General features: G+C 43.4%; 1 protein-coding gene across 1 annotated transcript in view; it reads right to left on the bottom strand.

Moving 5' to 3' along the window:
* The window catches only part of cubn (cubilin (intrinsic factor-cobalamin receptor)), a gene marked incomplete at both ends in the record, with an annotated part of 74257 nt that overhangs the window by 24846 nt on the left and 33869 nt on the right, over positions 1–15542 (bottom strand). The window contains 14 exons of the mRNA XM_079292131.1: positions 774–942; positions 1647–1837; positions 2139–2285; positions 2518–2715; positions 3530–3722; positions 4355–4536; positions 5741–5946; positions 8122–8254; positions 8407–8535; positions 8696–8809; positions 8931–9047; positions 9726–9882; positions 12025–12206; positions 13774–13942. Coding sequence (XP_079148257.1) covers positions 774–942; positions 1647–1837; positions 2139–2285; positions 2518–2715; positions 3530–3722; positions 4355–4536; positions 5741–5946; positions 8122–8254; positions 8407–8535; positions 8696–8809; positions 8931–9047; positions 9726–9882; positions 12025–12206; positions 13774–13942 — 2287 coding nt within the window. The remainder of the gene's footprint in view (positions 1–773; positions 943–1646; positions 1838–2138; positions 2286–2517; positions 2716–3529; positions 3723–4354; positions 4537–5740; positions 5947–8121; positions 8255–8406; positions 8536–8695; positions 8810–8930; positions 9048–9725; positions 9883–12024; positions 12207–13773; positions 13943–15542) is intronic.

The following is a 15542-nucleotide window of genomic DNA, read 5'->3' as shown; positions in this document are numbered from 1 at the left end:
TCCGATAAAAAAAAGAAAATCAGTCTGTTGCAGGTCGTAGTAGTAAAGTAAGCCCTTACAATTAATAGATTTGGCCTGAATTAAGTGATTCGACGGCCGACCTACCTGTCTACCTGTCCACCTGCCTAACTCTCTCCCTACCTGTCTACGTACCTACCTGTCTCCCCACGAACCTGCCTGTCTACCTGCCTGTCTACCTGGGTGCACTCTGCCTGGCAGTCATTGCGTGTCACCTAAGTACTTCACAAGCCTCTATCTTCTGGCTGTGAGTACTAACAACAGCCATGTTGGTTGTTTACGTTCACAATGATTATTTGGGGGCGTGGTGTTACCTACTTGGAGAGTTTCTCACTACATTTAGAGACTTTTGGAGCTAGTGCTGCTAGCTACTTTAATTGGAAAATAGTTCAAACACAGGCCTGTGATTTTAGGTTGAATCATGAATAAAATCTAGCTTGCACAACCCTATTATTTTGTGATAATGGCGCAATTTATGTAGAGGCCCACCAGGAAACCTCCTGGTATCCTGATGGCCACTCCACCATTGTCTGTCACGCAATCAATACTTGCACTTTTCAATTCAACCCCCTGAACTGTAACTATCAACTATCAAACAATTACAATAGTAACACTGTTGTAATTCCTTGGTCACTGATAAAGTCATTGATTACTTGTTGGCATTATTTGACACTGCTGTACAAACACCAACCATGGTGATATTGTCATGAATTCTATTGAGACAGAGACAATAGAAAAAAGAGTGGTTGTCATACCCTGACTTTGGGCTTCAAAGGTCAGCTTAAAGCCACTGGCCTCATTGGTGGCATCAGATGCAAAGTGAATAAAGAGGTGGTTGTCAGTAGTCTGGAAGACAGATGGCAGACTTGAACCACAGAGACGTCCCCCCAGTAGTGGAGCTGAACCATCTGGACCATTCCTGAGCTGTGGAGACAGCAGTGAGTGAGTAATAACAAACAATTAACCAACTGTTGGTTATCAGCAAATATGAAAACTAAATTATTGGCATCAATAGAATTGTTAATGTCAATCGGATTATTAACAATTATTAATAATAAAGGGGCACCACCTGAGAACAGTGAAGGTTTGAAGTGCCACAATATCCAGCTATTATCAAAATACCATGCACAAAATAATCACAGAAAGCTGCTCTTTAACATTTAGCAGAGTTTATTAAATTCCAATAATAAATGATCAGATCGTCAGATGTTATGGGCAACCATAAGTTGCACAGGCTTTTAGAGGAGCTGATGTGTACACCTCATAAATCTCAACTATGTGTTGTGCAGACCTGCACGTCAAGTAAGTCGATAGTTTGATCCAACTCCTGTTGGGAGGTGGATTCTGAATGCACAAGACACACAAGTACAACAGAATTTGTATGTGAGCGCCTTTATATAGCCTAGATGAGTATAGCTATTGCTTGGAAATCCCCACAGACGTCTGACACAAGGTTCATGTCTTTGTTGAGGAACACAGGAAAAGTCTGATTGTGTGGGGAATTATGTTTTCATAGTCCCAGTAACTGGACTTGTAACCAACTGAAAATCTTAAGTTCCCAAACTGAAGTGATACTTGTATAGATCTGGTTTTGCACTTTTATTTATTGCTATCTTTATGTTGTTTACCTCAAGGTAGTCTCCTGAGCTGCATCCAGTTCCATAGCCTTGAATCTGGAAGGGAGTTTGGAAGGTGACAGAAACCCTGAAGCCAGGCGTCACCATTACATGCCAGCTGCAGTCCAGACCGGGCAGGTAGTTCTGGGGGTAGTGGGGACTACTCAGCACGCCCCTGTCTACATGCAAGAGGCCCCCACAACCTAAAAAACAGGACATTATGATTAATATTACAAAAGAGTAACTAAACCCCAGAGTTTTGGCTGAAGTGCCTCTACCCTCGAAATTTAAAAAAAATTCCTCTATAACGTGAGCTGGTTGCCTGGCAACCCCAAAATCTTGACTAGAGGATGGCACTGCACTGAAAGGCATATTTGTTGTCTCTATGAATCCATCTCTTCTGACTGTGTGTCAAAATGGTTGAACCAAAACAATAGCATGGACTGCATATGTGTCACAGAAATATGTATAGTTCATTCATTTGCTTGTGGTATAGCCTATGACCTCTAGAGTAGGAGGCATTAAAGCCTCGGCCATTGACGCTGCCGTCTGAGGAGAAGTGGATGAACATGGAGTCTCCTGTTGAGTGGAGAGAAGCTGGAAGATCCCGACCACACACAGTGGCCAGCATGGGGGATACACTACTCCCACCTGAGAACACACATACAAAAGGGAATCAATCATAAGATGTCCAGAGGAGCAAACAGACCTAAGACAGTGTGTGCTGTCACAAAAAACATACGAGCAACCCCTTCAGGTGTGGTTCGTGGTCTTTCATGGAAATGGGTTTTATCATCAGAGGCTTAAGGATTTGAAATGTTGCGACCTACAGTGCAAAAGGCTTAGTTCTTTTTCATCCTATGGGGTGTCACTTATGGTTTACCGTCTCTGATGACAAGGCTGTCAAAATAGCAGGAGGGGTAGTCCTCTATATCCAAAGACAAGAGGTTGAACTCCACAGTTGAGTCCGGAGAACGTATCAACCAGGTACACTCCTGGTAAGGAGCGTAGCTTTCAGGCCAGCCAGGAGAAAAGAGGAAGCCAGGAGTCTCTCCCGTCATTAGCACTCCACCACAAGCACCTGACACACACACACACACACACACACACAGAAAGAAATACATAGCTTCATTCAGTTGGTACACATGTTAATGTATGAACATGCAATCATAATTATAGAAACATCCTTTGGTTCACCGTGAATTGGTTATTCAGATATCATTATTTTCAGTTCATGAATGGTTTTATTCAGTCCAAAAAAACAATGTATACGTATCATCAAATTATGTTTACAAATTCCTTAGCATATATTGCAGTAACACTCAAACATAACCAAACAAGAAAAGAAACAAGGGGGGAAATTACACTTACATTAACGTAAAAAGCTAAGTATGCTGTTTAACATTAAAATTAGCGGGAGGCCAAGTTGTCCAACCTTTTGAATTATTGGTCTGTCATTCTCTATGCCCCTGGTATTTGGCTTAAACCATCATTCGGACCCATGTGAGAAGCTCTGATAACAGCACACATTCTCTCCTGTCTGTCTATCTTTGCATAGGCAATCGTTGTCTGATGCTATATTAATGATGTGGTGCAAAGCACATATGTCATTGCTGCAGTCTATCCACACAGGTATATATACATTCAGTAAAATTAGCATGAATTCTCTAGGGCACAATATCAGGCTAAAACTAGTCCAGTTGTAACATGGATAGTGTGTACACATGCTAAGTAGCACTTGAGTACTAGGTCTACATTGCTAATGCAGAACTTAAGTCTGCACTAGCCTTAATTCCTTCTAATTTCCCTCTACTTTGTTTTGAATGTGCAGTTGCATATAGTATGTGTGTATTATATGTTGTGTGGTTTTTGTAAAAGGGCTCAAACTGCCTGACCTGGTGTGATAGTGGGTGGTGGTCCAGAGTCTTGGACAGACGTCCATTCCACGAGGAAACCTCGTCCTCCCACCGTTGAATCCGTTGTGAACTGCAGGGTGATTGAGCTTGCGGAACTTCTTAGGGGAGGGGGCAGCGCCAAACCACAGAATGTTCCAATGGGGTAGTAATGAACGCTGGGGCCATCAAATATCTGGAGGGAAAAACAGGATTGAGGACAGACTAGATGAGGTTGTGTCATCTCAATTTACACCTACCTGGGCTGTCATTATCACCACCTTTCTCTCTCCTGTCCTATACACCCTGTATACTGCTCAAACTGTATGCTTGCTCTAAAATGTTTAGTTATTAGCTTTTTTCCTCACACCCCTCACAGGCTGCTTCTGTGTGCTTGTGAAACATCTGCTCTCAGATTTCTCTCTACGATTTTTTTCTACGTCAACCCTGTCAAAATTCCCCAACACTCCCTGCCTCGATGTGGATGAGTTTGCTTCACTGGAGTGTCTCTGACAGGCAGTTACTCTTTAGCCGGCTTCATCCACTTCCGCCCGTGCTTACTTTACTTTACTTTTGGAGTGAAAGGACAATAAATATACCAGCACGCTGCCACAACATAGGTAGGTCAATTAAGATGTTGTGAATTAGTGAAAAATAGAAACTGCTACGTTTAAATGGTTGGAGTTGACGCTAGACTGATGTGTCATTATTTTTAATGTTATGTATCTCATCATCTGAAAAACCTTTGATTTGCACCTTGATGTTCAGAATTTTGTGATAGGTTGACTCTTGGATATAAATATGATTTCACATCACACTCAATCTTACTTTGAGATGGTCGTAGTTGCAGTCATACAGGTCCTCTATGTCCATGTCCAAAAAGCGGATCTGGATGTAGCTGTCTCCCTCCACAGTTATGGTCCAGCGGTAGTGGGCATTATTGGGGTAGGTTCTGGGATATAGCGGGGATGCTATCTGACCAAACTCCCCCACCAGATCATTACCATACACTAACAAAGAGCAAGGAAGTCAAAGTTAGATTTCTCATTTCCTCCCTCAGTTTTCTTCTTTTCTTAATCTGTCAGACCTCACATAACTCAACTGATGAATAAGCAGAGTTGTACACAACACAGCTTGCATGCATTGAGACAATTACATCAGTGTGATATTTCTAGCATCCATTCACTACTCTAAAACCGCGGTGGTTATGTCAACGCAAGCTGCCAATTGCTGCTTTTTTGTGAAACAACTGATACTCTCCTCTGCTACCCAGCATGAAGATGGTGCATTGTCCATAGCAGGGAACCTTTTTGCTATTAAGGGGGCATGAGAACCCCCTCTCCTCAGTGAGAGGTTCTCACTGGTCAGGAACAGAAATGAATCAAGTTATTCCTACCACAGATGGTCTACCTGCCCTGCTGTGTACTACTGAGTTTGGCATTAAAAGTCATTACCAACTTTCATGGTCTCCCGTTACAGTACAATCTGGCCAGTCATGCACACTTCTTCACCACAGTCCCGCCCCGAGTGGATTGAGGGTGTCCTCAAGTTACAAAATTTCTACAATATTAGTAACTGAGCATGTGTACTGGTTGGGTACACAATCTTAATAATAAGGGAAAAACAGAGGTAACCAGCGATGCTCATGTGAACAGAGCGTATACAGTGGTTTAGTTTGGTAAGTTACAAGGTTGTTAACAATGCACAAGCATGGAACAGTTCCAAACTGCAATACAATGGCAGTGAAAAAATGTCTGCCAGGGGAATCTTTGAGCATCTCAGTCAACCATGTAATATGTATCTTTACCGTAATATTCTAATTATCTGCAGAATGAGTTTTTGGATGGGTACAGTGGTGAGGCTCTTTTATCTAGTCGCTTGTGTCAACCAGGTCTAATGTGAGACTTTGTTCGGAAAAGGTCTCAATCTGTTGCGCAGACAGGTGATTGATATCCAGGTATTACACACCATCTGTGGTGGTCATCCATAATTCATAGAACCGGTAGTTGGATTTATAACTCATTTTGCGGCACTGAGGAGTCAACAAGCAATAACGATACAGAACAGTCAATAAAATATTTTTTTCTAAATTGTAAATCACAGCGGTTATGACCTTAAGCACACAGTCATAACTGTGCACAAACGATATTAGGTTGGTGGGTCCAGTAGTATGCGAGATTAGCCATGGATAGACAGACAGACAGATACACTCACAGTGTGAGAAGGTGGCTCTGAATCCTGCTCCACTAATCGATGCATCTGAGACAAACTTAACCCACAAGATGTGACCAATCACAGATGTGTAGTTAGAGGGCAGCGAATTTCCACAGAAGCGATCAACCAGAGGCCCTGTGGAGGTGCCCTCTCTGATTTCCAAGTAGTCATTTTGACATTCAGAGTCTCCCTGCAGGTGAAAGATACTGAACAAAACACAAGAAGATTGTTATTGATGTTGAATAATGAAGTATTCTCTAAATGTCAAACAAAGCCATAGATTAATTATAGGTGCAAAAAACCAAAAGGTTCGAAACATGGGAATGTGCACCAGTTATCTTCACTATCCGGGTCAGTTTGTTTATACTATAGTCGGGTTTATAAATTCATATTACGCAATAAAATGTCAAAATATTCTTCGGGTCACACCATCTATGTAAAGTGAGATGTTGGCTCTGTTGGCTCTTGTAAGCAATAGCAGCCAGTATGTCAAGTCTGGAGAAAATAAGGAAACACTATGATGTTGAATGTTGGCCAACACAACATATCACTCCAACCCATTCTTACTCCCAACTCATCAAATACAGACTCTTTGGTCAGTGCCCCTCTGTGCCAAATTGCACTTTGTTGCCAACAGAAACTGATTCATTCGGCTCCACTGAATGCCAAAGTGAGCAGTTTTTGTTAAATGCTGTTGCCGTGAACAGCCTCTGTGTACATTATTATGCATGTCAGTTTTACTCCTCACTCAGTCAGAGGTGTGATGGAGACCGGTCTGAAACAGACCAGGTCCAGGACGTGACCGTGGTTGTGGGTGGGGAAATCGATGTGTTGAGTGAAGCTGAAGCATCTAAGCATGTCCAGAAATTCTGTGGCTGTTTTAGAGCCTGAGGAGTCGATGTGGATATTAAAATCACAGAGCAGCAGGATGGAAGGTGAGATGGAGCAGAGCTGGGTAAGGAATTCAGATAGGTCGGACAGGAAGGCAGGGTCGGGTTTGGGGGGGGGGGTGCGGTAGATAAATGAAATGACCAGTTTGAATGTTAGCTGTTCAAATGAGGGTGTAGTTTGGATGGTAATCAGGCTGGTTTTTATGTGTTGGCGGTAAAGAGCGCCAATTCCACCACCACAGCCATCAGGGCGTGGTTTGTCCAGGTCAAGATATCCAGTAGGGGTGGTTTGGTTGGGTGCATAGTAGTCCAGGGGTCTCATTTATAAAACAGTGTGTAGGATCCATACAAAAAGTGTACGTGCACACAGGTGTACAAGTGTACTTTCCGACCCTCTGCTATGGTTATAAGCTTTGAGTCGTGACCAAAAGAATGAGATAGCGGATACAAGAAGCTGACATGAGCTTCTACTGTAGGGTACTTCTCTCAGCCTTAGTGATAGGGTGAGGAGAGGTGAGCTGCTTCTTCGACTCGAAAGGGGCCAGCAGAGGTGGTCCGGACATCTGATCATGATGCCTCCCGGACGCCTATCTTTAGAGGTTTTCAGGGCACATCCAGCTGGTAAGAAGGGTAGACCCAGAACACGCTGAGGGGATTGTATATCTGGTCTGGCCTTGGAACACCTCGGGGTTCTGCAGGAAGAGCTGGAAAGTGTTGCTGGGGAGAGGCACATCTGGAATACCCTCCTAAACCTCCTGCCCATATGACCCGCCCCCGGAAAAGCGGAGATTAAATGGATGGAAGGACTCTGCATGTTACAGGCGGAAACTGGCACGCAGTCCCTGACACGTCCAAAACTGATGCTAGAGGGGTACCTAGAGTGTCACAGTTCGAATCTTAGGAGGACTGACCAAACGATATCTGACGAGTTAGGACTGAGAAAGTGTTGATCACTTGACCGCTACACTGAACAAACACACACACACACACTCTCTTATGGATATCAGCGTAGTTACCCTCACCTTAACGACACACTACCTTTATTTAACATTCAACAAACATGTAGGCTGAACAAAAGCATTTCCAGCATTATATCTGAACTTAACCATCTAGTAGTTCTGCTTTTACTTGTTCCAGCAATAACACTGTACAATAACAACTTCTGAAATGGCAGTTTTTTACTGTTATGTAGCTGATGAAAACAGAAAAACTTTTTTTGTTTTGTTTTACTAACTTTTCTAATTATTTTTGTTAACGTACTCACAACCGTAAGAGTATGTCACCCTACATATCACTGCAAAAATAAGGGGTCTGATCAACAATATGATAACAACAAAATCAACAGACAACCAGCAAAAGATCAATGATATCTTTCACATTTCACACCAGAGATCTTTGAGCAGAGTCAGGGGTACAGGATCACTTGTTATGACCGGGACTTCAGTCATTTCAAAGCAGAATATTAGATCTGAGATGCTCAAATTGACTAACATGAATGATAGCTGGAGACGGTTCCCTGGCGAGCTCCTGATGGTCCACACACACTCCACATTAGGCGGATAAGCATCTGGATAGTTTGGACTGTTAAACGCACCACTCTCCATCACCAGATCTCCTCCACAACCTGAGCAGAAGAGGTGACAATAATTACTTTCCTGGACGTTCTGTCAGTATCAATGAGAACAGAATCATCACAGATTGATTTTGGATTTGCAGTGATCAGTTCTACTCTACGTGGATCTAGCTGGACCTTTGAGCAGTACTGGTTTGTCTTACTGGAGGTGGATGCTGAGTAGGTGGCTCTGAACCCTTTACTGGAGACGGAGTTGTCGGAGATGAAGTTGACCACCATGGAGTTACTGAAGGATGTCACTGGGTGAGGTACATCAAAGCCACAGTAGCGCCCTGATAAAATTTGACATTACATTTGAATTTGAATGTAAGGCCACACACGCTTCTCTAATTGAAGAAGCAGTCCACTTGTTACATTCAACCAAATGTATTGGTTGGTCACACACACACACACACACACACACACACATACACACACACACAGTATAACTACCTATCAAAGGTGCCTGGTAGTTGTCTCCATCCAGGATCTCCACAGCATCATGGGCGCAGTTGGAGTTAATCATCTCTAACTCAAAGTCAGTGAATGACAGAGTCACATGGTTAACTGGCCACAGAAAGACAAGTTAAAGGGAAAAATATCAAAACATTGTGTACCACTATTTTGTATGCCCCATGTATACAACAATACAGGTTTCTAGTCCGAGGGCTTGACTAGAGCAACTCACATGGTTCTTGTGCTCTGATGATCCAACTACAGTTCTGATTGGGAGGGTATGATGCTGGGTACCGTGGCGATGCAATGGCCCCACCATCATCATTGGTTATGATGGTTGCACCACAGGCTGTTGAAAAGAGATGGAATTACATGGTCAGTGTCTTCTACCCCTCTGCCACCAGAATATGCAGGTTGAGCTGGTTGAACTTGGATGACTTGGGTAGTGCAACTGACTTTCAGACATGGTTGTATACAGAGGTCCAACAACTGGGCTTATTAGGGCGGTTCTGGGCATATCTTCTGAAAAAGTGTAGATTTTCTTGATCTAAATATGTGCACTTTAGGATGTTTGGAGAGCAATAACAATAGTATTAAAACCATAAATGATCTATCAGCGGTAAAACATCCTGTTAAACGTTGCAATGAATGATCCTCACTACAATCTGAAAATACAGAAGAGGCTGAAATGATCACAAAACAAATGAGAGTTTAAGTCTACAGTGTTTAGGGTCACTGCCTGTCCCTTTCTCAGGGACTCCTGCCAACCTTTTTAAATTCATCTTTGTGTTTGAGTTTGTATCATTTTGGATTTAAATAGAAATGTCTCTCAAACAGCACATTATTATAAATAAAACGTATGTTATATTTATACAATACTATATTATTACGCTATAATTATGTTGAGTTAAATGAGATCGTCTGAGATTTTGAAAGTCTTGCACAGCGTAAGTGAGTAGTGAAAAGGGATGGATTTGATATTTCAGTCATGTTCTAGTGCTAGAAACAGAGCATGAATGAGGCTCACCCTGAGAGAAGCGAGCACTGAAGCCACGGTGGCTAAGACTTGAGTCGGACCTAAAGCGAACATAGATGGTGTTCTGGGTGGAGGTGATGGAGGGAGGAAGAATGGTGCCACACACTCGGGCAAGCAAAGCAGAAGATATGGTCGGACCATCATAGATCTACAGAGGGAGAGACACATGGTTTCATTAAAGCTATGTAGGACAATTACAATACAAACTAAATATTAGACATAACAGCAAGAAACAAAACAAAAACAAACATAATAGCATCACAGGTTAAAAGCAGATTTAAATAGATGAGTTTTAAGTGGAGGATAGTGTGTTATTGTCGAGGTTGACCAGGTCTGAGGGGGAGGGACTAAAGGAGGGGGAGAGGGTGGATAATTTGTCAGTGAGACAGGCTGACAGAGATGAGGGGCAGACAGACTTGATATTACGGAGAGTGATGGTGTGTGTGTGTTTGGATTCTGGGATGGGGATGTGGATCTCCATGATGATGGCTAGGTGGTCAGAGACGGTGAGGTCAGAGCTGGAGAAGTGGTGGATGGTGAGTCCAGTGAAACAGACCAGGTCCGGGACGTGACCGTGGTTGTGGGTGGGGAAATCGATGTGTTGAGTGAAGTTGAAGCATCTAAGGATGTCCAGAAATTCTGTGGCTGTTTCAGAGCCTGAGGAGTCGATGTGGATGTTAAAATCTCAGAGCAGCAGGATGGAAGGTGAGATGGAGCAGAGCTGGGTAAGGAATTCAGATAGGTCGGAGAGGAAGGCAGGGTCGCCAAAAATGGCGTAAGCCAACAAAAAATCGGACTTATAAAACCACGTGTACACCTTCCTCTGCCTTGAATAAATCCCAAATCAACCTGTAAATGTGTGCAGCTGGTAAAGCTTCACATCCCGCCCTCTTCACACCCACATTCAGCCATAAACGCTCAATGCAAAGCACCTTATGAATATTGATGCATAAACATTAAACATTGTGCTGGACCGAAGATGATGGTGTCCATGAGCTTCTCGGCATCCTGGATCTAGAGAGTGGATATTCTTCCTTCTAGCTCTGTGATTTTATCAGCCAGGCGGGCGCAGCTGACACAGTCGGATGGGGAGGTGAGCAGATACATTGTAGATGTGGTGGACGCAGGGGCTCCAACCCGGAGCCCACAGCCATTCACAAAGGGTCTCGTTTTTCGTTTACCGATTGTAGTGTAGGAAATTTGAGTGTAGAACTGTGTGTTAAGAAGTTATAATAGAAGTGTTTAATGATTCATATTTAAGAATTCATAATTAGTCATAATCTGAAGTGTTTTGGAAATGCATAATTAAGATAAGCATAAAAGTGTTTTAGGATTAGTAGTTAGAAGTAGAATTTGTAGACATGAAGCTTTTGCCAAAAGTTGCAAAGTCTTATCTTTTATATAGAATGTTTATCATAGAAGGGTTAAGCCATAACAGACAGTCATTGAATGTATTAAGAGCGAAGGGACAGAGAGACTTTTAGACAGGCGATTACAGAGCACACCAGGACAAGGGTCCTGGGAGTTAGCCAATAGGAATTGAGATAGACAAAAGGGGAGGGGTTTCAAACTGTATGTGGGTGGGTTGAATCAAAGTCTTTTTCTCTCGCTCGCGTTTTGCTCCGACGACACACACGTGGAGCTCAGGGGAGTTTTTTGCACGGGGTTTTCGTTGGTTTTATTGTTTCATATTCCATAGAAGTAGTGTACTTCACTGTATACTTGTATTTGCTTCAGTAGGATTAAATTCCTTTTAATTGTAAACCAGTTTTGGTCGATTTATTATCGCAGCGTCTCTACTGTAAACAGCAGTTGGACCATGCGCTCCGGCCTCCTCTCTGTGGGGTAAACTCAAGCCCCCACAGTAGACACCCGGGTATCTGTGGTCCCCATGGTGTTTGGTCTGGGGAACGTTAAACTCCTAGTTTAAAACATATGAATTAAAACAGCCAGGATCTTAGAAGTGTATCGTAAAATGTGGCTAAAACTGGATAAAAGTGTAAATTTCTGAAAAAGGGGAGCGGAGAAGCAGACATGACGCTACACAATGCTAACGCATGTGCATAACCTCTAGAATGGGAGGGACAGTAATTTCACACTTTACCTGATCACTTGAGAGGCTGCATGAATTCTACTGAATCTTGATGAATTATCTACATAATTTAATCTTTACCAGTGATTCAACCTGTAACTCTCCCACACACAATCACTTGTGTGTTTCATTTATTAACCACTGAAAAAACAAAACAAAAAGAACCACAAATAAACAAGTCCAAAATCCATCACTCACAGCCACATAGTCCCAGGAGCAGTTGCTATGATGTTCAATGTGCAGGTCAGAGAAGTTGAAGAAGACACGATGGTTGGGATCCACACTGATGACCCAGGAACAGTCCACATTGTTGGGATAGCTGCTGGGATACAAAGGAGAATGGATCTCCCCTGTTGGAGCAGTAACTGGGCCTCCACATCCTGCAGGAAAAAGGTCAGTCGATTAAAGCTTACTGTGCTGGTGCTGGAGGAAAACTGCACTTTGTCTCTGATGTACCATGTTTTCTCAAAAAGGTTGGGCCCAAATATAGACTGGCTTCCACAACACATTCAAGCAAATGTTTCACAATACAAGGGAATGAAGGTATTCTGTCCACTGAACACTGAAACGCTAATGTGACTCATCATGTCATTGTTTTGTAAAAATAGAAATGATTATGGTTTTGAAACCCTATGTTGATGGTTACCATTTAATAAGGATTCAATGCTAAAGTGTAAAATTCAGTTTGCAACACTTGATCTCCAACAGAGTAATTCATCAAACAAAAGACGTGCTCTTCAGACCCCAATTTGTTCAACAATTCATTGATTGCACGTTAAATAATCGCTGGAGTGAATAAATAAATAAATTAAGTGTTTTCATACGTCAAGACCTTACTACTGGTACCAGCAAGAGTCTGTCTAGGCAAGCCTTTCAACTGAGAGCAGTTCTGTTCGTGGCTGCCTTAAATCGTCACTAAATCCTGAAGAGAGAAACTGTCTGTCTGTCTGTCTGTCCGTCCATCCATTCATAGTGCTCTTAGCAGCATTGTGAATACTGCAAGAATGTTTTTGTCCATTTTAAAACATGCCCATATCCAAAACAACATTAGACAGTAAATGGACTTGCATTTGTACAGCGCCTTTTTTGTCATCCGACCACTACATGTTATTCACTCATTCATACAGGGATGGCATGGGCTACCATGCAAGGTGCCACCTGTCTATCAGGGACAGGACTGTTTCACAATCACACCCATTCATCCATTCATACACAGCCTCCGGGACACAATGTGGGGTTATGTGTTCCCCATGGCCCATGACATGGACTGGAGGAGCCCGGGGTTGAACCGCCGATCTTTCGATTGGATGACGACTCGCTCTAACTGTGAGCCCGAAAAGAGATCTCTTTTCAACATAATACACCAGCAAGTGATGGGGAAAATACCTATTCTTAGCTGGTTGTAAAATACGTCAATAGAAGGATTCAGCCCTGTGAGGTAGGAAAAACTCATTTGAATCGATCAAAGTTACCACGTTCAGTGTGTTTCTATTACTTGGTACTGGTTAAAAAGACTAACTTTGGAGGATACCCACTTTACTTATCTAACTCAGCATTTAAGCACAGAACAAGGACTGCCATTTTGTTGTCATCAGGAAGGTATCGATAGATGGCCAGAATGGAAAGGACAACCAAAAAAATTCAATCTACACATAGGAATGTGAGTATTGTTTTAAGACTGAACCTATCCTTCAACGTTACGTGAAACTAACTCACAATGCACACAGGGATCTGCATTCCAAAACATGTTTGCCAGTTTTTCTGTTACTTCTGCCTCCCCAAGAACACTTCATTTCACTTAGGAACGTGTTACTTACCTAACCTCATGTATGTAAGTATGTTCACCACTCTTTCCCCCTGATGATACCCATACACTGTCTCCTAATATTGTGAGGCATAGCGGCACAGAGGTATAGCATGTGGCATGCACTCATAATGTCCACCCACCTCCCTGAACTTCAGCCCAGCTTGCATTGAAACCTCGACCGCTGACGTAGGCATCAGACTTGAAGCGCACTGTGAGCAGGTTGCCAGTGCTGGAGACACGCATTGGACTGGATGTGGTGCTGCAAAGCTTGGCCAGCTGAGGGGCCAACAGGTCTGGGCCTCCATACACCTGAGGAGGGGTCAAAAGTAACGGTCAAAAGTACACTGCTGAGTCATTAATAAGACGTGTCTACTTTATATCTTCACATAACACATGGGTGTTGTGGTTATTAGTTTTGGTTATAGATAACCCCGGTCAAGACTTCAAGGATGAACCCTAACCCTGCAAATGTATGTCTGGATAATCGCCCACTTCTGTTAAAGAGCACAGCTGCTTTCCTGAGCTTTCTACGTGAACTTATGGGACTCTCTCATGCAGTGGATGAGAGAGTCCTGACCATGCCTGGGTTATAGATAAACAGTACCAATGCAATTCTAATGCATTCTAATTAATTAAATTCAAGTTTGAGGTACTTACTTATTCAATCCTCCTCGTCCCCTGCGGGACATAAGGCCAACAGTTTTAAATTATTTGTACTTTACTGGAATGCTTCCATTTTATGCTACTTTATTCATTTACTCCACCACATTTCAGAGGGAAACCCTGGATCTTTCCTTGTATCCAGTTCTGCTTGAGGAACACTTTCACTGGACTGCATGAGAATTTCAGACATCCCTTGATCAGTTCATAGCATCTAGAGCAGGGATTCCCAAAGTGGGGTGCGCGCACCCCTGGGGGTGCGCGAGCTGCCTCTAGGGGGTGCGCGAGAGGAAAAATGTAATGGCGGTGCAGTCCTGTCTCCTAAAAATTACGTTCCCCCAAAACTAAAATGCATTCTCAATTACGTTTTACCACGAACGTATTTTCTCCCTGATTACGTTTGTGTTTGACGTACAAATACGCTTCTCATCAACATATCTTTGCTGTACTCTAGTCTTTATTATTTTTCTGTGATCTGCCTCGCCTCTACCCCGCCACCCACAAGTTATTGACCCGCGGCCTGTTCCGAGGGCTGAAGACCTGACGATCGGGTGCCTCACGGCGGGGGCGGCTGGAGACCTCGCGTCCTAGCGCCAACGGGTGAGCGCCCGCTACTCGGAACCATAAAACCAAGTCCCGGATTTCACCCGGGGGACATTCTGGAGGTATTGTGACCGGGTGATGTGCCTCGTTGCTGGGGAGGTATGAGCCGAGAGTGGCGGGGTGTTATGGAGGTATATATTACAACTCGGTGTTGTTCCCGTGCGTGGATGAGCGCGTTGCTGCTGGAGACAGGCGGCGTGTTGTGGTATTCTGACCGCGTAATAGGGAGGAGAGGCGGTGGTGGAGAGGGAAAAATGTTAAAGAGATGGTGGAATGTATGATTGGAGAGAGAGAAGCGAAAAAGTTGGACGTGATCCCGGTGTCCAACAACACTGTCGCGCGCATCGATGCTTTGTCCGAAGACATCCTGGCTACATTAGTCGGTCGCGTGAAGAAGAGTGAGTTTTACTCTCTGCAAGTAGACGAGCCTACAGATGTGGCCATCGTCCGTTACCTTCGCAACGTTACGTCCGTTACCTTCGTAACGTTACGTCCGTTACCTTTTCGAAGGCACGGTGCAGGAAGAGTTTTTGTGTTTTTTATCTTGTAAACAAACGCCACGCGCGAGCAAACTGTTCTCTCATTCGTCCGATTTTTATGCGTGAACACGGTCGGGATGTAGAAGGGGGTGCGTGGCCTAAAAAGT

The sequence above is a fragment of the Melanostigma gelatinosum genome, assembly GCF_949748355.1.
Source record: "Melanostigma gelatinosum genome assembly, chromosome: 20".
In the NCBI taxonomy this organism is placed as follows: Eukaryota; Metazoa; Chordata; class Actinopteri; order Perciformes; family Zoarcidae; genus Melanostigma; species Melanostigma gelatinosum.
This window is presented reverse-complemented; position numbering and strand designations above follow the sequence as displayed.